This window comes from Pholcus phalangioides, unplaced genomic scaffold, assembly GCF_987345545.1.
Source record: "Pholcus phalangioides strain wild (caught in Gottingen) unplaced genomic scaffold, Ppha-v1.0 ptg000013l_1, whole genome shotgun sequence".
In the NCBI taxonomy this organism is placed as follows: Eukaryota; Metazoa; Arthropoda; class Arachnida; order Araneae; family Pholcidae; genus Pholcus; species Pholcus phalangioides.
Genome location: NW_028301606.1, coordinates 25,192,973 through 25,217,640, shown reverse-complemented (window position 1 = coordinate 25,217,640; position 24,668 = coordinate 25,192,973). Strand labels below are relative to the sequence as shown.

Here is a 24,668-nt window from a genome sequence, read left to right as displayed (position 1 = left end):
ATATTAATCAGCTGACTTGTTTATTTACGTCTCTCTCTGAAATTCACGCCGCCGACAACAATTGATGCGACATCGCTCCCTCCTTATCCGATCAAAGAAAGGGGGGGAAAAGAAGAAGTGGTTTTTGACTCATAGCCCAGTGACAGTATTTTGTGGAAAATGCTTTAGAGGTTCGTTACATATTCAGAATCATTTCTATTTTAACAGAACAAGACATTTCTATTAAATAATGATATTGTGTGGAGAAGTCTCGAGTAATATACAGTCGAATCCCGTTTTAGCGAAAATCTCGTTTTAACGAACGCTTTTCTAATCCTCCAGATAAGTTTTCATAAGACAATGCCAAGAACCCGGAATTCCTTTATAACGAAATTTCATTATAGCGAAGTGATTTTTCCGGTCTCTTGGAGTTCGTTATAACGGGATTCGACTGTACTAATTATTACAACAATGGGATATTTTCCATTGTTGAAGTCTACTGACGTTGTTACATATGAAATACGATAAACTCAACCACAGAAAAATATCGAAGATGTTCCATTTTTGATCTTTATAGACGATCATTAAATGTTGAACTCTATTATGTGGTTGATCGGAAAAATTTGCCTTCCGACAATTCGTCGCCAGGTCGTTTTACTTTTGCCAGGCACTTTTCGCCCCTGCAGAGTGAGCAACTGTATGAGTGAGTGAACGTATCAAAAAACAAATGAATGACCTTATGAGTAACCAAGTGAGTGGATGAATAACTATGAACGACCAACTGACAGGGTGAGTGACCTTATGACTGACAAAGTAAGTGGGTGAGTAATTGTATGAGCAGTGGCGTATTTACAGGGGAAATACAGGAGTATTTACAGCTTAGCGGGCGGACTATAGCACACGGCAGCAAATTTAAAGAATGATTGGCTGAGAAAATTAGTAAAATAGGTATAATGTCATTAAGATTGTTTTAAAGTTTTTTTTGCTCTTTTTTTATGTTTTTTCTAGTTTCTAACCATTGCTCTAAGAAATGGATTCGCCCGATCCTGACTTAAGTGAGTGGGTTGCTGTCAAGCAGAACATATTCTGTGTCGATGACGTTCAACAGAGGGTAAAATTCATCGTTGGATGGAATGCAGAGGAACATAAAGTTGCAGTGATTTATCACGAGGGCTCCAGAAAAGCCAGTGATCACCACGAGAAAAACAAAGCTTCATTAATGAGTCCTAAAGAGCTCATGTATATCAATCAACAATTTTGTTTGATTGACCCTTCTGTATGTTCTTACTTCCCAGAAAAACCGAGAAACTTATCAAAAAAAATTAACCTGCAGGAGCAGTATCTTAAGTCATTAGAGAGATATTTCGACAGAGCGGTAGAATTATTCGGGAAGAATCTGGTGTTCTCTCTTCTTTTCAATGAAGATGATCCACTTGGCGACTATGAAGAAAATCTAACAGAACTTAAGTTAAAGTCCTTAGAAAATACTGTAAACAAGTCCTACGCAGAGTTAGAAGAAGTACTTATTCTGCGTGAACGAGCTGAGACATTACTAGAGACGAAAACGATATATACATTAGAAGATCAGGTTGTACATAATATATCAATAGCACTAGCAGAGTTTTATAACTTCCAGCTGCAGCCATTCATAGAACTGAGAGAACTGGCTAATTCCAAGTTGACGGAAGCCAAAAGACGACTTCATGATGAAATCGGGGATAACATGAAGATAAAAGTCCGTGATGAATTTGAGGAGTGGCACGAACAGTATTTGGCTGCTGCTGAAGCATTGCAGCAACTTTATCAGGATTACTATAGAAAAACTTTCAAGCTGGTTGCGTGTAAGCCCTATTTTTTTTTTCCTTTTTCTACTAAAATTCTGAACAAAAAAAGGCGGAAATATCAAACAAATACCACTCTGTAGTAGTTGTGGGTGTTACGATAACTATGCACCTATAAATAATCAAATTTCAGTCAATCGCATCAATCTGTGATGGCTGGAGTCATAGTTGTTGCTCAATTCTCCATTGTTGTCTCAATTTAGTTTTTTAGTTTTCTGTGGTTTTCCAACTTTGGGACCCAAATGTGAGCTTTACTCTACTACCAGATGCTCCCCACTCCCTCATCTGACATAGATATCAGAGCAACCTGATCTGAAGTTTGGGCTCACGTAGGATCCAGTTTACATTTTTTTTGTGCCAATGGATGAAAAAAAATCGTGCTGCAATCACTGTCAAGGGAAATAAATCTTAATCACCAATAAAAAATTAGGAATAAATGATATGATTGCCTCAATACCTACAACTTCATAACTCAAAAATTTAAGAGTTTTAAATGAATACAAAGAAAATGTATTAGCATACACTTCGGTAGGATACAACTAAGGAAATCTGTAACACAACTCTGAGCGATGTTATTCTTATTTGTTTTTATGTAATATAATGCAGGATCGGACAAAACATAGGCGCCAGGTTACCATGGTGACTAGTATATTTTGGTGCCTTAAATTTCCTAAATGTGGTTGCTAAATTGGAGTCTAAAGGGTGACATAAAACTTTCTGATTTCATTACACTATGTCTTTTAGTATGGAAAAAGTAGGGGACAGTCATAAAACATTATTAGGACCGGCATAGGTACATTAAGCATGATATTTTACTCAGGACCGTCTTTGTCTTGAGTAAAATACCATGCTTGGCTCCTACGAAATTGGGCTGGTTCCTGAGTATTTTTTTAATTTGCCAGTCCCTGATATAATGTCAAATATACACTTCATTCACACACAGTATTTAAACATGCTTTTCTAGAAACACCTAACATAGAGTTAGATATCTAGTTGTAGTACATACAGGATGATGTAATCTATGTGTTGAGCATCCTTTGTGTGCATGTGTTGTCTCCCCCATACTTCAAAAGAATATATATGAACCTTGAGAAGACACAGACCTATTTTATAGATGACTGGTAATCGAAAACCTCTCTAAAAACAGGGAGGAGGAGATTGTCTTCTTTGTCCTTTCCTGGGTCTGGCATCCCTGTTCCACAGATAGCTGGCAGACCCGCATCCAATGCATAAATTAGACCAATTACAATCCCAGAAGCTCATATGCTTGGAAACTTGAAGACGGGAGGAGACTAGATGTGGCCCATCAAGGGGTTCCATCTGGCCCACAAAAGGTATCAATCCATACAATACGATTAATGTACTAATTTTTTGGCCCAGGAGAGGTTGCCATCTCAGATATTTGGCCCACGGATTGAAATGGTTGTGCACTCCTGCTTTATTATATTAATATTCCACTATGACCAAAAAAAAGAAGAAAAAACTGAAGAACCTTAATCAGATCCCTAAATCTGGATCAAAGTTAGCATAGCTATTACAATGCAATGTTTGCCGTTCATTAAAAAAGATGTTCAGTTTTGAAGTTCCTAATTTTTGAATTTGATTGTTTTTGTTCTTCTATTTGCAAAAGTTTCCCTTACACATTGCTTATTGGGTTCTGTGTGCAATCTCTTTTTTTTTGAAGCTCAAAGAGACAGAATGCTTGAAGATCAAAAGCGGTTCGGAAAGTCTGCATTTGCTTTACACGGTTTACCTCGACTCCAGAAGCTGGAAGTTCAAGTTTGTCAGGAAAAATTAAAACTTCTGAATGCTGTGAAAGCCACAAAAGAGTTTCATAGAGACAAAATTAAACAGGAGGTACAGATTTTTTTCCCACAATTTTTCTTTAATGTGATGGTTTTTTTAAAATTTTGATGATCATTTGATTTTAATGTCCATCATCAGCTGCGCTGTTGCAATGCCAAATGCAAACATAGAAAAATTATTTATATCATGACATAATATATATCCTAGTGAAAAATACTCTGGCATATATTAAAGTTGTTAGCTGCAATTTATTCTATATTAATTATTCACTCTGAGCATATTGACAATTAATTAATCAAAATCAGAATCAAGCAAATCATCTGAAACAATTATTATCATGATTTGGTCGTGACCAAAGATTCATGAATTTAAACAAAAACCCTCATTTCACATCATCAAAAAAAGACTTGTGAGCCACTCAATGCCAAACTATATTGTAAATCCAAAAAAAAGCAAATCCCCATAAAAATAAGTTTAAAAAAAGTAGTTCAGAATACATAATGCTCAACCTCCACCAGAATCTGCTCTTGGGAGCATCCCATGACAGGAAAACTTTTTGAACATTTTAAACCACTACTAATATTGACTGTACATGCATCTCATACACATTCCTTTGCATAATTTGAACATTTTACATTGAATTCCACAGAATTCAGGTTGGTCTGGCCAGGGCTTCGTATGCTCAACGTTCTAGTCAAGGAGTGTGTGGCACTCTCAGATTCTAAGAACTTTGTCTAAAGTTACTTTTTCCTCATTGGTTGAAAGAACACAACCTCTGCTGGAATTTTAGCTAAATGTGTGAAAACGAGACAAATTATATGTTTATAATGCGACAGCAGGCACCAGTGGAAACACAAGTTTTATGAATGAAACTTCAAAAGGCTTTTGCCAATGATAAGAAACAAGACAGGCTATAGAGCAGCAAAACAGATCAAAGAAAAGGGAAATGTTCAGTTATATAGTTCATGAAAAATAATTAAAATTCCTTGTAGGTAAAAGCTCTCACTTCCAGTGTGCATCCAGTGATGCCGTAAAGCTATCACAGTTAGAAAAGTGCGAAAGTCTACTACTACTACTTAACTGTACGTGCATCTCGTACACATTTCTTTACAGAATTTCTAACAAACGTACATGCTGGAATGTGCGTGTATGTGTTATGAGTCTAATGTGTAGTTTGTTTCCGTGTAATGCCTGTTATGTGTAGTGCTGCTATCTGCTATAATTTTTTCTAACTATGATTGAAATGTTATGATTGAATAATTGTACCATTGTGGGCCTGTTGCTCTCTGTAGCAAGACTTTTTTACAGGGAGATCTGCTCTCAATTACACCTCAGAAAGTGCCAATGTCTACAGGTTCAATCACAAAGATTGACAAAAAGAATAAATATTTTCTCCTTAAATCCGAGGCATCCATTAATAGACAGCACCCTTCCGCCAAACTGTTACTGTTAAATCCTCTTCCTAAATAAAAAACTTTATCTGAATTCATAAGTTGGATCACAGGAATGTGAGTAAAAACGTGACATGTGAACATATGTCACCCCATCTGATTCTGTAGGCTATCGTTACAGCATCATGGGTCCCTCTGTCAAGAGTGATGTTCTGGGGCATCCTATCAGGCTGGAAGTTGCCAGCCTACGTTTTCATACTTTCGAGAATTATTTTGCCAATTCTCATAATTGTGGAGGCTTCTGAGTTGTGTCTGCACTTGCATTAAGACTGCTCTGCCGGCAGTTGGTTTTTTATGGTTCCAACTGTGAGTGTCAAACATTAGTCCACTTCTCGTTTTAAAAAGTAGAACATTGTCTCAATGGAAAATAGACCACGGACACCCTGTGCTATTTCATAGCAGAAATTAGAGTGAAAATATAGCAAGCACCTATGTTCTGACACACAACGTTTTTGCAATTTCTTGCATTAGCCTATACTTTTGTGAAGTTTATGTAGACCAATATTAATTCGTAACTGGCATGAGAATATTTTTGAGTCATGCTTACCTATCAAAACATTCAGATTTGAGAATATTCAGTGAATATTTTCTAAGATTTTAAGCACAGAATGTTTTTTTTTTGTCTTGTAGGCCTGAGATACACATGCTACTTAGCGAAATCAAAAGTAGCATGCGTCCATGCTGCTAAGTAGTATCTCTGAGGAGTAATGAAACATCTTCTTTTTTCTTTTTGTTTTAGCTAACGTATGTGCACTCTGGCAAAAATGCACTGCAAGAGATACAAAGAATCGAAAACGAGATTTTTATTGCTCAGAAGAACGTTTTGGATGCTTCCATGGATGTAATTGATATTGAAGAGAGATTATGTAAAACACAGCTAGCTATTATCAATAGAGAATATGAAGGTATGCCATGTTTTAAGTTTCTTCGAAGTTATGAAATACCAGTAGTTGAAATAATCTATGGCAAGTATTTTTTTTTAACCTTTTATGACCTGTGTACCTCCTATACTGATATGATGAAAGCCACATAGTCCTTAACTGAATATAATTCATTATTTGATAACATAAAAATAATGAGAAAATTCCTTTCTCTTCAAAGCTCATGGATCCTCTGAAACCGAGAGCCCACAGTTAAGAACTCACATCTTTAGTTCAAAATTTTTTTGTCAATTATCATTGATGTTGTCAGTTTACATGTTAGATGGGGGTTTGGAGATCAAAACAATCTGGATCACATGAGCTATGCAGCAATCCAGATGTTAAGCTATTTCATTTCACCTTAATTCAATCAAAACTTGTGTTTAATTTTCAATTCTTGAGTGCCATAATGCCAGTCACTACATTTCAATACAAAAGAGCCATATTCCAAATATAATTTCTTGCATATAATTCAATAGTGGCAGGCATATAACATATATATCTGTAGATTATTGTAATCTTCAAATAATTGTAATAAAAAAAAGTAAATTTTGCTAATTTGAGAAAGAATTTCATCCTATAAATGAGCATATAAAAATTTTCATTCACCAATAATAAAATATTGAGGAACAGAAGGGGTTATCATCCAAGGCAAAGAGAATGCTGATTCTTCTACTCAAATCTGTACGCTATTTCTTATTTCAAAGTATTCTTAATGAATTATTTTCGGAACAGTTGCTTGGCAGAATTAAAAAAATCTATCTTTGAAAGGAAAAGGCTTCAGATAATATGCAGTGGTAATACAGTAAAACCTCGATAAGTTGTCACCCTAATAAGTCATCACTCCTATTAAGTCATTGTTTTTCTATGTGCCCTTCTAGTTTTCATATACAACAATGTTATTAAACCCTCATTTACTCCTCATCATTAATTTTGATTAACATTACAATGAATTTTTTTATATTTGATATAGATTTTTTTTGTTTCTTATTTCTCTCTCTTAATCAATGGTATTCATATGATTGCCAATTGCCCTTTCAGATGACTTAGAAACTGGAATATTTGTTGAAGCTGTTGAAACCGAAGAAGATCTAGAAGATGTCTGTGATATCCCACATCAAAATCCTAAAGTTACAAAGTATAAACAGAAGCTTAACAAGCTCTACAGAAAACGTGCGGTCATACGAAACAAGAAAGTAAGTAATCAAATATTTTTATTCATGTTTGTCAAAATATATTTTTTGCCATTTTATACAAATCACTAGCTATAATACCTTTAGCTGCCTGGGTTTCCTTGAATTATTGGGAAGATTGAAAAAGTGACAAAGCATTATGAAGGCATAAAATGTTATATACCGACAGGATTAAAGAAGTGCTAACCATTGTGAAGGCATATACATATCTGAAACGCATTGTTAGGCAATCACTGTAACCAAAATAAACATTCCAAAAGTGATTGCCAAAGTGCAAGAACCGTTGTTGCTCGACGGTTTTCACCCATTTTGTGCATTTGGCCTGAGAAACTTTTAAAGTAGCCTATCATTCAATCTGGGCGCTGTTAGTATATATGCAAAATTTAGTGACTATCAATTCAAAATTGTAGATTCGTGTGGAGAACATACGCACACACAGGCACTCAATCAATTGTACATATATACAGGGTGTTCTGTTAATGGACCGTCAGACTGAGAGGGTTGTTAGTAGACATCAAGAGGAACAAACAAAAATTGCAATGGAACATGGTGTCACAAACTATATTGAGAGAGAGAACTATATGAAAATCGGGAAAAACGCATGTGGGCTCTGAGTCCAAAGGAGATGAAAGGTGGATGTCAGTTGATTGCTGAATGCGTTCGTGGGTTTGCTCACCACATCTGATGTAAGCAGCATCTCGAAACACATGCACTGGGGTCGGATCACATGCTGTGGATGGCGTAAATTAGTGCTATTGAAGTGAGAAGCACATGTAGCAGTTAGATTGGATGTGGACCAACGTGCTGGACTCGTTGCTTGGCCTCCATGTTCACTGGATCTTTACCCGTGTGACTTTTTCCTATGGGGTCACCTTAAATCACTTGTTTATGCGATGCCTGTGGACCCATTGGAGGATCTCATAGTGTGGATTGTCATCATTGCCAAATAAAAATTCACAATTTTAGACGTTGTGAACGTTTAAAATTTATTTAAAAAGAGAGAAAACAATTCTCCAGAATTGAATGGAAATTCAGAACTTATAAAAGAAATTATTGTTACTATAAGTATGGGGTTTTAAAAATGCAGGGCTCACAGTGCCACTGCACCTGTTGCACTCCCTTAAGGGCAGCAGCTCTGCTTGGTGAGAAGAGGATCTTCAAAGTTTTGCAGATTATTCCTCTTCCTACTGTAAATGGTTCAATTCCAGTCTACACTATTGTTGATTAAGACTATGCTATTGTTGAATAAAATTTTCATACGTGAATTATTGGGTGATATTGCTTTTCAAAGTAGCAAAATTTACATGTGTGAGGTTATACCCAGAAAATTACAGTAATATTGTATATAGTATTAGGCTTCCTTTATAGATTTGTGGAATCAGTAAAATTTCCCTTGCATTAGAATTTCTTGATAATCATCACCATTTTAAGTGCATCATGGCTTCCTCGTCCCCAGGATTGAATTTTTTTTTTGGGCACTCCCTAACTGACAAGTACCTGCCTGCCTATCAGTTTGCATATAGTTACTCCAGAAAAGATGAGCACTATGACATTGAACTACATCAAGCCAGGTATTATACAAGACTGCAGCAAAGAAAGGAAATCGAAAATATGGCAGACACCTTCAGGGAACAATGATCTGTGCTGTGACTATTCCCGTATGTGTTGTTGTTGTTGTGGTGTGTTATAATGCACTGCTGTGTTAGTTTCTGGTGAATGATAGCACAGATCTGATTGGATTAATCAAGTCTGACATCATCAGGCTCTTCAAGACCTTTCAATCCTTTGGGAAAGAGAGCAATCCATCCCAAAATGGTCCCTCTAGGTGGCCAGTGGTCTTGTCTGTTTTTCTGTGGGCCCATGCATTAGGATGATGCTGGTGATAACATTGGAATTTGAAGATACTTCACAATTTGAAGAGTATTTTTCATGCTAGTTTTTGATACCATATTATTCTTTGCATGAAAACTTGAAAAGAATTGAATTGTATGTTTTTTTTTAATGCTGATACATTTTTTTTTCAAGTTACTATGTAGATAGCTATTTACTAAATATTCTTTTAAGCTTTTTATTTAAATCGAGCTACTATTTTACAAGCATTTGTGTTTTCATTTCAGAAAACTCTACTAGCTGATGAGCAGAAAAGAAAGGCTTCTATTTCAAATGCCAAAGAAAAAGACAGAAAATTTACTGCTGTTGTTAGTATTATTACAATATTGTAGTATATTACAATCAGTGTTCGTTATATTCAAGTTAACAGAGATTATTAGTTATTTCTCTGATGTAAAACACAATCTTTTTTTTTGGAATTTGGATTTGGAATTTTTATAACAATTTTAAATGCTTACACACATATTAGAACAAGATAAGTACATTGATATAAAGGTTCAACAAATCTGCGTTGGTGCCTGAAATTTTCTCTGATTAACTGAATTTGTGTCTAAGGGCGACAAATTTTCAGAATTAATGTCAGAATGTCTACCAACATGAGATGGGGGGTCACCAGGTTATGGAAAACAACATCATAGTAGACTGTTTTTCATGGAAAAAATGTGCTTAGCTCTTCCAAACACTTTGTCTACTTTACTGCACACCAACTCCAGTCATATATCGCCATACAGCAATTTCCAACCAGTGGAGTTGGGTGGGAAATGAAGGCTCAATTGCTCAATCCATCGGTGATCACCCCAGGCTCGGTGGGTGAAGGACTTGCTTCTGATGTTCTATGCCTGTATTTGAACCCATGGACCTTGATGGTAAAAACACTTTGGCTGGTGTCTAATTTTTTTTTCCATTCATCAAGCTTTAACACATTTTTGTCTCAAGATAATTCTTTTTATCAAATCTCACCTCTCTAATCTCTTCAGTTACCTTGTCTCCTTCAAGTGCCGATCTCTAATCATCACCTTCTCTTCATGAGGTGATTGAATTACATACAAAAATCTCTAAAAAAGAGGAAAGAAGGGGGAATTTTTTTGAATGAATTTTATGATTTTCTATGTGTTTAAGGAAACTTAAGAATATTAAAGCTGTGCTTAAAATGAATTTCATAATGATGGAAGAATAACCATGTAAAAAACTTAGCTATGTAATTTATCAGTTGAAAATAACCACCTCAAGTTATGTCTTCTTAACACAATACAATTGGAACAACTTGAGACAAACTTTGGAAATTCATCGTAACCATGCTTAACCCCTTCATGTACAAGCTTTTGGCAATAGATTTGGGTGACCTCTGTTTGACAAATCAGCGATGAATCTGTGAACCGTGTCCTAACCTAACTACACGTTAGAAAAAGGAAGAAGAAAAAGAAAGGCAAATAAGTAAATAGAAAAGAAAAACAGTATTAATAGATAAGTAGACAAGAGCGTGTATGCGATAGATTTCTCTTTTCATCCTATGTGCTCTCTTTCACTCTTACATGTATAGTTGAACCTCGTAAATGGAAAACTCAAAGCTCTGCCAAATTTTTTCACTTTAACCGATAAGCATAAACGAAAAATCTTTGAATATTTGCAGCCAACCATTAGAAGTTGGTTATGCCAAGGGCATCAGTAAAAATACACACTTTTTCTTGAAGGACAGCTCCAGTGATGATCAAATTCTGTGTGTGTGACTTCGAGTTTCTTATAACCACTTCATTAATGCCACTTCAATGTCTTCATTTTTCCCATTCTTAGTCGTTTTCTTGCTGGTTCAAATTTATTTATAAAGCATAAGTGACTTTAATTTTTTCATTTTTTCAAAATTGTAGAAATAGTGCTGTTAGGGATTCTGTATTTCATGGCCATTTGCGATTTTTAAAGTGGCATTATTAATTTCATTCAAGATTTTTTGTTTAACCTCAAGAGGAACTGACTGCTGCTTGTGACTCAATGTCAAGTATCTGACAGTCCACAGCACGTACACAGTGTAGTAGCGTGACATGAAAAGGCAAAGATGGATGAGGCAGCAAATCTTAAATAATCACAACATTTAATGATGGAAAAAAAAATTAATTATGACATTCACACAAATAAATGTTACAGATGATACACAACATGGCATTCAACTGTCAGCTATGTACAACATGAAGAAAAAGCATGCAAACAGCTCATTTTTTGTCCCACTTCAGCTAAAGTCTGTGTCACAGTGCAATCTATGATCTTAAATCGCCACAACAGCTTTTGAAAACAAGACAACAGTGAGCTGACTCAAATAAGTGTGGCACACGTCGCTTCCCTCCCCTCTTACACATGCGCAGGGGTAATAAAACCCTTTCTCCTGTGACTATCAAAGATGTGCCCCCCCTCATAAAGCATATTTTTTAATTCAGGTTGAAAAATCCTCTCACATTAAGCAATCTTCAATTTAAAAGGTTCATGTTAAGTTGTTTTTTAACATATTGCTATAGAGAATGATGGGACCAAGAATTATTTTCACATTAATCAGAGTTTCATGTTAAGCAGGTTCATGTTAACGAAGTTTGACTACAGTAGAAAGATACATTATAAGTGGGGATATAATGTTTCCTTGATGCATAAATGATGATCTTAACAGGTTGTGGAATACTTCATTGATTATTTGCGCTACAGGGGAAAAAGAATTGAGAATTTATCACTCTCATTCATATGAAAAGGTGTATTTCGGACTATTTTCCTTGTTTAAGTGTTAAAGATACATCAGAAACGTCTTGGCAACAAAAACCAATTTGCATTGAGATACCTTCAACTCCAGAGAATTCAACTCAGTAAGGCATGGGCCCACCCGGGCACCTCAAGAGGAAAATGGGGGGGCCTCACAAAAATGGGATCTGGTTGAGATTTTCGAAAATTTGCCTGGTAGGGCCTCAGAAATATCACCTGGCCCGGGGGCCCCATGATGCTCTTAAGACAGCCCTGATTCAACTCTGTTTATTCCTACAACAAAATAGACCCTTTCTTAAAAAAAAAAAATCATTAAAGACCATTCTCATCTTACTAAGATTATTCTAATGTGTTGCATGTATTTTTAGCTTACTTGAGATATTTAACTTTAATTTCAGTGTACTTTTTTTTTATTACATGAACACAATGTAGAAAACTCCAGAAAAGAAAATCAGTTTAAGAGAATTACCAACTGATAAGATCAAGGAAGAAAGGAAGAAAACTCTGCAGCGGTTACGAGCATACAAACAGGTACAGCTTATGATTTTGGATTTGTTCAGATTTCCTTTTGGGGAACCGATTTATACATGGGTCAGTTTCTGAGGAGCAAAACCATTTCAGAACTACCATTTTGGTGGTCCTGACGCAGGAGATTGTCTTATACACATGAATATATATGTTATGATAGATCATTAAAAATTTATACAGTTGAAACCTGATTTGCACTTTTCTGGGGCTTAGTTCATCCTGGACTGGAGTATGGCATTAGATTTTGGAGATCATACTTACAGAGGGACCCCCTCTTACTTCCCCCCCTACCCCCCGGGAGGGACATTGCTTCCCGGGGGTGCAGAGAAGTGCTGTGCATGTTCTTGATGGCACATGGGGCTTAAGCTATAAAGAAAGACTTTATTTTTTGAGAATGTTTACATTGAAAGAGTGCATTTTCGTGGGGGGGGGGGGAGAGGGGAAGATACACACCATTTGAAGTGTTAAAATTTTCAACAGGATGAATAAAATAGGTTATATGTTGTCAATCAACTACTTCGACAAGGGGACATCAGTATCGATCAGCAAGATCTAGGTCATGGTGTCAGAGGAAGTTTTTCTCTAATGGGGTTGTGAATAATTGGAATAGCTTACCTCTGGGGGTTGTGAATTCTAAACATGATTGACACGTTTCAAAAAGAAATACAATAAACTTATTGGGATGCATCAAGAATCTGGGCAGTATGTATATTTATATCTTATCATAATTATTGGTTTTTATTGGGTTGCTGTATTTTTGATCATTGATTCCCAACATGGGGCAGTTTGATTTTTTAGAGGGCAATTTGAGTTTTTCCATGAAGGCTTGGGACCTTTGAACTCCCTTTATGTTTTATATTAGTTAAAATTTTTAATTTGTAAACAATTTCTAGACGACTTTTATTTTTCTGGACCCCTGATTAAGACCCACTGCTTTTGACTTAGGCTGGGACTACACTATAAAAGTTTTAGAAAAGTTCTTTTATAAAACTTGAAAAATGCAACCAATAAATATGTCTGTTACATTCGACTGAATGTAATCAATTGGCTGTTTTTTCAAGTTAGGTATAAAGATCTTTTATGAAAATTTTATAGTGTAATCCTGACCTAAGTAGAAATAGACTGACATAAGAATAAGGACAAAGACACCTGGTTTCAAAATTCAAGGAGGCCAAAGCAAAAAGTAATGTTTCTTACATTTTAAAAAAGAAAAACTTTTGGCTGATCTGGACCTTGAAGTGTTGAAACGTGTTATTTATCTGTGCATCTTATTCAGCTAGAAATTTAACTGTTTTTATAGGTTAGTGGTAATTATATGCACATGCGGTTTTTATATATTACCTATAAATGCTTTGGTTCTTTTTTTTTTTAATTTTTTAATAGAGAAATGCTAGCATGTTAAAATCTGAGGACGATGAGAGTGCATTTTTCTCATGTGAGTCTGATGTTGAAAATCAAAGCAAAAAAGAAGAGGATATTGAAAAGCTCAGAAATGGTTTTGAAAGAAATGTTGCCATGCAACAAAAGAAGAAACCAAAGAGAGCATCTGAAAATATGAATGTACCCAAGGCAACAAGAGCTAAAAGCCTAGCTACAGAAAAACCAGTTCGGTCTACATCAGTTTCTAATCCTCAAGAAGAAACACTACAATCTCAGCAACCGCCATTACTACCACCACCACCTCCTCCTCCTCCAATTCCTCCACCTACGCTAAAAACACCAGTACCTCCTCCCCCTCCCCCTCCTCCACCAATGCCACCTGGACCACCAGGTGGATTATCTCTGATGGATCAAATAAGCACAGCCAAATTGAAGAATAAAGAAGCGTCAGTGGTCAACTTGAACAAAGTAAAAAGCGAACCGCAGCCATTCAACCTGGATGAAATTCTATCCATTCGAAGTAAATTAAAGAAACCATCAGCAATAGGTAAAGCATTTGAATTATCTTTCCCTATGTTTTCTATTATTAAATTGAAAGTGTTGCTATTATTAGTTAGTAATAATATGGTAGTTCCACTAATTTAATTGATATTCATAAAAGCACATAGCAGTAATAGGTGAAGATTTTTGTCCTTCTATGGCAGTTTTAATCATTTCAGTATGCTAATTAAAAGGCATGAGAGCATATGTGTACTTTCATACAGCAAATACAGCAAAGTTGTTTGAAATCTAGATTTCATTCAATAGCCTAAATGAACACAGGATGGACAGGGTGCTTTAGCCCGAAAATGTAGATTGAAAAAAATTGTACCTTTCAAAAACTTTTATATTCTTCCGTAGAGGAGGCAAAAAAGTATAGAAGTGTAGAAATACAAAAGACCTCATCTAACGAAAGTTACTCGCTTGTTGAGAAACGAAGTGAAAACTTATTATATTTTCAACTTTGTTTTCTAACATACAACTAGCCTCAGCTATATGATGTGTGTCCACTAATATTTGTATTTTTTTTATTTTCAATCACTATTATTTTCTTTTTTAAGGAAGAAAGAACTTCATAAAGTTTTGAAACACATAGTTTTTCTAATACATTCTTTCTTCTTACATACATCATCCATACTGTGTTTATTTCATCACTTAAAAAGTTACTTCTCTTCATGTAAATAGGTCAGTTGAGTTAAGTTTTTGGTTAGTCTACAGCAGTAATTCACAAAATGTAAGTCGCAGTGAGCTGGTGATATTAATCTGTGCTTATTCAGTGCTTCTTTGTCAGACTATTCTGGGGAGCCGCATATCAGTGTATTAGGGTAATGGAGCCACAGGTAACAAAATTTTGGGAACCACTGGCTTGTAGTCTAATCAGTCTACACGTGCAGAAATAAATGGTGGTGAGAAAAAGTGATAAATCCAAAATTATGATTTTGACATTTTGTTTGATTTATACGACTTGGTTTGATATAGATGCTCATATTTTTTAGTTCTCAAACTAAACTGATGAAGAGAGATGTTTTTTTCGTAGCCCACAACATATCTTGAGAGAGAGACCTTCTGGATATTACACTAAGACAACTTTTAAAGGATAAGTTTGTTGTCTCCACTGGGAATCAAACCCGGGGTCTGTTGCAATCTGAACAAATGTGCTTCTTTTCAAAGGGTGCCTCGGCATGCTTTTTGTGAAGTCTCTTTCCTAGATGAAATGATACAATTTTCACTCTTAAAAAAGACTAATTTAACTTAAAATTTACCTCATTAGCTTTGTACATAATTACAATTTTTTAAGAGTTTCTTGTTTTTGTATTCATCAAATACGACTCAAGCTTGAAGGAAAGAAACAAAATTGTGTGGCTTTTTTTCATGCTCTGTGAAAGTTTAAGCATTATTATAATTCATTACATGAGCTTGGATCTTTGCATGTATATTTTCTTGCATGTCATTAATTTTCAATCATTTCTCGCAGTAACCATTTCTGGCAAAAAGTCTTTTCATGATCAGAATGTCGAGTCATCGCATGTTGACAGAAGGAGCAGCAGGTTTCCCTCTTTCGATTCTGTTGGCTCTCCTCCTCCACCCCCTCCACCTTCACCACTTCTCAAATCTTTTATTCCACCACCTCCTCCCCTTCCTTCCCAGAACATGCCTACACTTGTCGAGATCAAAGTCACTCCTACAAAAGACTTTGATAAGGTAGCGTCAAAAGAAATCGGATCCAGTAGTTGTGGGTCACAACCATTCAATCTTGAGGAAATTCTTTCTATTCGTGGAAAACTTAGGAAACCATCAAAAGTTTCTGGTAAAATACACTTTTATTTAAATTTAAAAATATCTTTTTATTCATAAAAACATTATTATAATTCTGTCTGTGGTCCGAAAAGTCTCTTACTCAATTGTCTAAATTTTTTTTTTTAAATCTTAATTCTATTTTCAAACTTTTCATATTCAGTAAAAATCCTATGTAACGATACCCTCTATACTGATAACTACCTGTATAAGTATATTACCCTGTGGCCCCAAAGCAGAATGTTTTGCATTGTTCTGCAATGAGCCCTCAACTGACTGGAAATGCTCTGTAGTTCCCATAATAGTGTTTTCTACATTTTTCTTAAAATTCTTCCTGATTGTTTTTCAATAGTACTGACTGTTCTGCGACGTACATCGCAGACTTCGGCATACTCTGCTTTGGGGCCCTGTGGCAATGATGCACTTATCATAGTGCTACTTATAGTATATTCTATCTGTAATGATAACTCTTTTACAACGATATGTTTCTCCGGTCCCTTGAGTATTGTTATGCAGGTATTTCACTGTTGCTGGCAGAGTATGAAAAAATCATGATTTTTTTATTTAAGTCAGATTTCTTTTATATAAATTGAATTTTTTATATATTTAAATTAACTACAAGTACTAAAACTACTACTAAAAACTAGTGTACTAGTAGCTACATTACCTCACATACATTTTCATTTTCTTTCCCATAAGAAGTAGCACATCTCCTACTGTGTATATCTCCCAGTCTTAATATTCAATAGTTGGTTTTTTTTCATACTTTCCCTGTTAAGCCTAGTTAATCAAGGTTCTACTGTATATTAGTAACATATTTATGAAAAATAATCAACTATATACAGGGTGATTATAATTTAAGTTTTGATTCCAAAACTGTACAATAAGTACTGGTCAGAATGACTTGAAAATTTGCATGGATACTCCTGAAGCAATGGAAGTTTCTTTCGCAAAAGGGAAAAAAAAGTGTACATAGTGCAAAATGTGCGAGTAGATGATGCTGCACTTGGCCAGTGGTATAATCTATTTTGTGCAACCACATCATTTTGACACTTCCACAGCATCAGTGTGTGGATAGAACAACTTCTATCAAGATGTATATTGCAATATCAGCAAAGCAGCTGCTGAAGACCCATTTTGACAGGATGCACTTTAACCCTTGCAACTTCTGGCTGTGGGGGGTATCTCAAAATGTTATAAACAGTGGTCAGATTGCAAACTTTGGTGGATTGCAATCTCCAGCACATCCCCTTGTTGAACAATAATTTTTGTACTTTCAACCTCATAGCCACAACACAGTGGACAACATATTTAACATTTCTTTAGTAAGTTGTAGTTATTTGTTCAATTACTTCGTTTTTTGTGATGTTTTCATGAATTATGGAATTAAGTTATTATTTTGCCATGACTGGCTATCATTTCCATTCTGCGAGCAAATTTCCCATGTGTTGGATGATGTGATTAATTTTACATTTTCAAGTATTTTTTCCCCCCTTACCAAATAAAATTGCATTTTTTCAGGAATATTCATGGCAATTTTCAAGTCATTCTGACAATTGTTTTTTTTTACAGTGTTTTGAAATCAAAACCTTAGTTATAATCACCCTGTATATCGTAAATCATTGCTAATTAATCTGCATTATTTATACTTCATTAAATACATTTTATTCACCTAATTTTTATTATAGTTTTTGCAAAATAGCCTCCTAATTAAGTATACTGAAAGTAACTGGAGAAAACATCTTTATATATTATATGATTAATAACAACATTAAAAGAATTTTCAAACACAAAGTAATCCATTGAGTTGAGCAAAAAAAATTAAATTGCAAAAGTTTGGTTTTTTTAAAATGTAAGAAATATTTGTTGATTAATTAATATGTAAATAGTGTTAATTACATTAATAAATATTTTAATTAATTATTGGAAGTTTGAATGGTTTTCAGAAGTTTTATTGTTTTTAATGTTACTACTATTTAAAACAAAAAAAAACCTGGTTTAAACCAAAAAACCCCAATTTTTTGGTTTTTTCACCAACCCTGACTTTCACAAATTTTTATGAGTTTTGGTAAAAAAACAACTGAACTCTTTATAGACTTTCCGTACTAAAATTTCAAGTTCAACAGTATTTATGTTTGTGTGGTATTTATTATTTTAAATCAACAATTAGGGTATAGAATTCAAGGCGTTTATGTCAAAAATTAATTTCCTCTTTCATTTATTGGGGAAACCCTAGGGCCCCATTGTAATGCATTGAAAATATTTATTGGAGTTATATCTATAAGTTTAGCTCCCTATATTTTTCTCAAATTTTTTCCACGCACAAAATTTAGAAATGAAACAGCTATCTTTCTGCTCTGTACCTAGGGATCAGGTTCAAGTCTCTATATTAACCAGATCTTCTACATTTCTTTAAATCAAGAACTTTACCACATTTCAATAACATGCATGTGCCATACTAGGTTGCTTCTACTTCAATATCATTGAAATCAAATAAAGGAAAAATGAAATTTAAATTTTGTCTTAAATCAATGTTTTTTTTATATATATCAAGCTGATTTAAATTGGTGTACCCTGGTAGCTGAATTTTCATTTATTAATGTTATGTCATTATATTATTGTCATTATGTCATTAATTAAGTTCAGTGCTGAATGAATGATGTTATTTATTGAAACTTCATAATAAACTTTAATATTTAATCTTTTCATTCATAGAGTCGAGTCATGTCATATGTGCTAATGTACAAAACTTATTCCGAAGGTATTCACCTGCAAGATTTTCAATTAACATATGTTTTTCAGACATGGAGAGATCACGAGCCGACTCAAAAATACCTGATTCACCAGCTGATTTCCAAACTTTACTGCAGTCGACATTGAAGCGCATCAGAAATATGACGGAAGATTCCGATTCTGGATCTGAGCCCGAGGAAGAAAATTCAGACTTCGATTGATTTTTTTAAGTTGGAAAAATTTCAATAATGAGTTTGTTAATTGTTATGTTTATAAGTTTATATGTATGTGTGTTTACAGAAGCAATGTGCGAATATTGTGTGAAGACATATTGCCATTTGCAATTATAATCTCAGTACTGCCTGATGATGTCTCAAAGGGAAACATGATCAATATGCTTTGAATTAGGGTTACCAGGCGTCCTTGCTTTCTGTGCTGTTTTAAGGTTCCTCATGTAATTTTACAATGCTTCCTGTTCATTGTTGTTTTCAGATTTTCAGAAATATTTTTCTTTTCTTTTTTGGAAAAAATAATTGTTCTTCTCAAAGCAGATATTAGTGTGTCCGTATGATTTTTCATACATATTGACTTGCCTTATTTTAAGCAATCTCTGTCAAAATCTACAGAAAACAAGAATCACAAATGCTGTATTATTTTGCACTGTTTGACTTCAGGCTAGTATGAATTAGATACCTGTGTGTGAAAAACAGATTTCAAAGCCAGTCCTGCAACTAGGGAGAGCAGGTGGGTATGGTGTCCTGGGGGGTAGGTGCAAATTTATTTCACCCTTTAACCTGTCCTTCAACATTACAAGGGAGTGCCAAAATGTGTTCTTGCCTGGCATCTAGTTGTGGAGCTATTAAGAGCTTTCCAATGCTTGTACAGCTTTGCTAGAGACAAAAAAAGTAGATATAACAGTCATCATACTGGCATTTGCTTAAGTAAGTAATTGACTTTATCAATGACCTCCATCCAATGGCTACTACTGTAAGTCACTACGGTGGTACAGTACACACAACTTTTAACTCAACGATGGCAATATCTTGGGTTCTATTTATTGTAAAAAAAAAGAAAGGTATCATTCTTCTTCGTTTAAGATCTTCCATAATTGTATTTTCATTTTTTCTTAAGGGATCATCTACATCAGTGTTTCCCAAAGTGAGCAAAATTGCTCCCTGGTGGGCGTTGGAATGGTCCAAGAAGGCAATAGAACATAGTGATTTAACATAGGATCCTATGGGTTTACTTGAGTTGGGGGCGATGGAACAAAAAGTTTGGAAGACTATGATCTAGATGTTAAAACTAGATCCAACTTTTGAAAATTCAATGGTAACCCCATTTTTGTCTTCCATATTTGGATTCAGTATCTCAAGAAATGCAGAAATATCAAATTTCATCAATTTTGGACAAACAGTTAGTGAAATATAAATTATTGAAAAACGAGTGTTGTAATGTTAAACAGAAACATCTTGTTTTTGAATGTAATTGATGAAATAATACAGTTACCTTATTACTTTTTATTTTAAATGATGCATTCCAATGGGCCAAACATAATTTTATTACTCATTTTGAATTTAACTTTTTTCTAAATACAAGTCCTGAATTATTAAAACATATTTTAAAAATGTATGAATATGAAGCATACATTAATTTTTATTTCATTCAAATAAGCATGGTCGAAAACCCAACAGAACCAATTTTTATTCTAATCTGACCTTTATTTCGTAAGATATGAGCGATTATATGAAAATGACCACTTTTAGGGACATTGAAAAAACTCATTGAAAAATTTTTCATGACAAATTATGCGAAAATGTTTAAATATGAAGCTCATAACTTTACTGAAATGGATAATTATTGTTTTTAATATACGGTGATACGAAAAATAAGTCATCCATCCAGTTTTTCAAACATTTTTTTTTAAGTATTTAAGTAAACAAATAAACAACGAAATTTTGCAATTTTTCATTATTTCAGAAGTTTGTTTCATTCCTTAGACAACATTCATGAGCTGAAATGGTAAGTATAATAATGTGCAAAAAATTCACAAATTAATACCATTCAATTAGATGTTAATATTATGGAGATCAATAAATAACGGTTCTCCCAATAGTGTAAATCATCTTAGTGTGCACCAAGTTTAGAATAGTGGCTATTGGTGGAATCGTCTCAGCTAAAACGGGCATTTGATTTCATCCGTTTTTTTAGCATTATTAAAAATTGGGAAATTGCAAAATGAAACAAAATTATAATATAAAATAGTGCAATGTTCAACGGAAAGTTCTTATATATTTTTTTCTAAATTGATGAAGTTGTCACAAACAATTGCTTTGTGGCACATCGTTTGAAATAATTAGGGTATAAATATCTATCCGTTCAATCACGGATATAAAGTCACTAAAATGAAGAGTAATAAAAAAAAGTTTTTTTTTCATCTCCATAAAATAAAAACTATTTATTTTTTAACAGCACTAGATCCAAACACACTCGCGGAGCATATGGAGTATTTATTGTTTGAAACTCGTTTGGCATGTCCCCCCGTCCCGCAATCAACCTTCAAATTCAGTTTCTCAATGTTTAGAGTGTTGCCAAACACATTTTCACACATATCTTTCATTTTTATACTTGCAGCGATGAAATTTTATTTTTAGAGTGAATGCAATGCGATAAATCAGATAAGATGGAAAAAATAAGGGTTTACATTGAAGATTTTGAAGTTTGAACAGTAATAAATATATATATGACCCCTCATCAAGACAAATTGCATATAGTCGGGTAGAAAATCACAAACCATAATTTTTGGTGAAAACCGCTTCATGCTACAACTTCTAGAACCCAAGATATCGCCATCGTTCAGTTAAAAGTTGTGCGTACTGTATCTGTTGCAAACAGAAGTGAGTGACATGCTGCTGGTGGCATGTATCCTCATTTCAGAGTTTCTGAATCTGGTAACCCTACTTTGAATTCATCATATTTCTTTGTAGTAAAATAATGCAGTTCTTATATAATATGTTATATTACTTTTATTACCTGTGTATTTTTTTTTTAATGTCATTTAATCCTATGTTATAAATTATTGTTTGATTTCCTTTTGTAAGCTTTACTTATATTTATAGATATGAAAAATAATTTTGTCCATCGATAATTTGTGTCAACAAAGTCCAGACTCTCTCTCTTGTCCTATTATCATAGAAAATTCGTACACTAATATATTTTGAAAATACATGATGATACTCTTTTACTCATCATTTTTGATTTTCATGTTTCATCTCCTGTATATGGAGAAACATGATTCACAGCAGCTTGCTCACCATGCTCTTTTAATAACTTTTTAAACGAACGTTTTGCTTGAAAAACAAAACAAAGCTATATAAAATAATTTCACGTTTATGAGGAGAGGAAGAATTCTCAGAATTTAATTTATAATTTAGAACCTCTCAGCATACTTTTTATCGCAAAGTTTTAAAATTGAAATTTTTTTAATTTTAATGATAGCTTCACCACATTAAAACGCTTCACAGCTTTAATTCATGTATCTAATAGTGTATATATATATATAAGTCAAATATTGTCAAAGCTGGGAAAATTTCCAAAATAGGCAAAAAACTCATGGCAAAAAGCTCATGACATCACTGAAGAGGTTATTTTCACCTATTGTCATTGAATATACTGCAAAAAAAAGTAAAGATATCTCATGCATCAGACTGCTATATCCAATGGCTACAGGTGAAATAATTTCTTCAATGATGTCACGAGCTTCGCGTGAAGGCCTGCTATAGATGGTGTTGTTCATGCCCGAGTGGGCCCATGTTTTAAGACAGCATTGGTGATACTCCTTTACAAGATTTGTAAAAGCGATCCCAGTATAAATAATGATTATCAGTTTCAATGATTCCAGTATATAGAGAAAACCCGGGCACACAGAGCTGTGTATTATAACTTTATCTTTCTTACTATCTAGTAAATGACATGAATGCCGAAGCTCTGCCACCAGACTTATCTCGTTGTCCAGATCTCTTTTAGTTGTGTTTTATGGCAGAATAAAAACACTGGCCTTTTATAAGCTAATAGGGGTGCAATAATGAAATTTACTTACTGCAGATTTCCCAAGGAATGAAAGATACATACCTTACTTCAGGGGTTTTTAACCCTACAGATATTGCGGTCCAAATTTAAACTTTCCATGAAGCTCTCCAGCCACACTGTAGTATCCCTTGTTGTTGAGTAGGGTCCTCCAAATTATAGAAGACTTTTATTAGAGACTTTTATTAGAAGACTAGATACTATTTTGTTTACTCTGAATTATTTCTTTCATTAAGGTGTTTCTCAGCATTTCTGTAATTATTCATTTCATGCTTTTTAGTGGGGTTGGTCCGATTAAGCGGCACGATTAATTGATAAATGCAATTAAAATTCGATTAAAGTTTGCAGAAAGAGTTTGTAATTTAGCTTAATTTATTTGACGAAACCAATTTTTGATGTCTTAAATTATGTTCCTATACATAACATTTTTCCCACACAACACTTACGCTCATACGTTTTTTCACCTCACGTCCAACTGAATTTTCCCTCAGCCAAATTTCCCATTGGAGATGCCCCCATTTCAGTCAGTCATAATATTTGAGATGAGTGACCATATTTAAGAATATTTGAATCGATATATTAATCAAATTTTTCGGCATTGGGCAATACATGTTCGATTTAATGAAAATTGGTGATACAGAAATTTCAGTTTCAGAGTTTGATGGACGTTTTAGAAGGCAAGACCAAAATTTATTGTCTCCACAGTGAAAACAACAGTTTTCGTGTGTTCTATATATATTTTTTGATATCCATATTTTCGCAAACATTTTTTTTTCGCAGCCACTTCATTGGGAAGTTTGCCTGTTTTGGCCTTTGAATTTGGGAAGCATCAGCTCCTCTCCCAACAAATAATATCCGGCAAGAGTTTCTAGGAAAACAAGAAACAGCATAAAAAGATTGGAAGTAGTTGCGAAATCAGTGTGATTAACCGAAAAAATCTGATTTAAATGACAAGATCCATGTGAAGAAAATCCAAGATTTCACAAATAACGTTCAGCAATTGCTTCATGTGGCCGCAGCCTTGATTTCTTAATTTATCCTTATATTTGTTTAAAACTAATGAATAGGTGTATGAAATGAATAAAAATTACTTTTATATATAGCATCATTTAATATTATATAGTTATGAAAAAGAATTCAATTAATCGGTCATAATATTTTGATCAACCAGTTAAAACTTTTAATCGATTCCCAGCCCCACTTTTTAGGTAACAAATTTTTCCTAATGAAGTGTATGAAAATGTTGAATCCCTGAAAGTGTTTTGGATCTCCCCCCGACTTATCAAATGTGCAGCATTACTATTGTATCTGAGTTGATCATGATTTTTTTTTTGAATTGATCACGTTATCTTTCTTGAAATGGGCACTGGTTTGTCATGTTATAAAATTGTTAATTTGATACTTTTATTGTTGTTGGATGCGTTTAAATGATATATGTAAATGAGATAAGAGAGTAATATGGTAGAGTTTGTAAAATATTTTTCTATGTTGATCATCTCTGTGATTATGCAATAAAAGATATGTTTCTATTCTCAAAAGTATTGGAAGCATTTGTGACTTTCAGTTAAGGAGTTAATCCCAAAACTTTTATGCATGTGTGAATGATTTCAACAGGCCCATAATTTAAACTTTTTCCGGGGGAATAACATATACACAATACATGTGTATATATATACAATTTTTCTCTCTCTTTGTGTGTTTCTTAAATTCGGGGAAGGGGCGATACACAAATGACGGGCTGTTCAATAATATAAAATAAAGCAATCGGAAATATGTGAGTAGATACTTCTAGCT

The 24,668-nt window shown here is 34.1% G+C and overlaps 1 protein-coding gene across 2 annotated transcripts; it reads left to right on the top strand.

Annotated features, from left to right (window-relative positions):
* Positions 1–24,407, top strand: LOC149078849 (junction-mediating and -regulatory protein-like). Of its 2 annotated transcripts, XM_089241006.1 has the most exons (10): positions 1–170; positions 988–1,820; positions 3,505–3,677; positions 5,817–5,982; positions 7,039–7,193; positions 9,308–9,388; positions 12,249–12,347; positions 13,728–14,271; positions 15,739–16,071; positions 18,861–24,407. In XM_089241006.1, the coding sequence occupies exons 2-10, from the start codon at positions 1,010–1,012 to the stop codon at positions 19,010–19,012; spliced, it is 2,514 nt and encodes an 837-aa protein (XP_089097132.1). In that variant the 5' UTR covers positions 1–170; positions 988–1,009; the 3' UTR covers positions 19,013–24,407. The 2 variants fall into 2 exon arrangements, with proteins under 2 accessions (XP_089097132.1, XP_089097133.1); XM_089241007.1 differs by lacking the exon at positions 15,739–16,071.
* The last annotated feature ends 261 nt before the right edge of the window (positions 24,408–24,668 follow it).

Bases quoted from the DNA above. Each gene is read 5' to 3' on its own strand.
- LOC149078849 (XM_089241006.1), top strand. From the start codon at position 1,010: ATGGATTCGCCCGATCCTGACTTAAGTGAGTGGGTTGCTGTCAAGCAG. The intron at 5,983-7,038 runs GTATGCCATGTT...TTGCCCTTTCAG, and splicing joins TATCAATAGAGAATATGAAG to ATGACTTAGAAACTGGAATA. The intron at 9,389-12,248 runs GTTAGTATTATT...AACACAATGTAG, and splicing joins ACAGAAAATTTACTGCTGTT to AAAACTCCAGAAAAGAAAAT.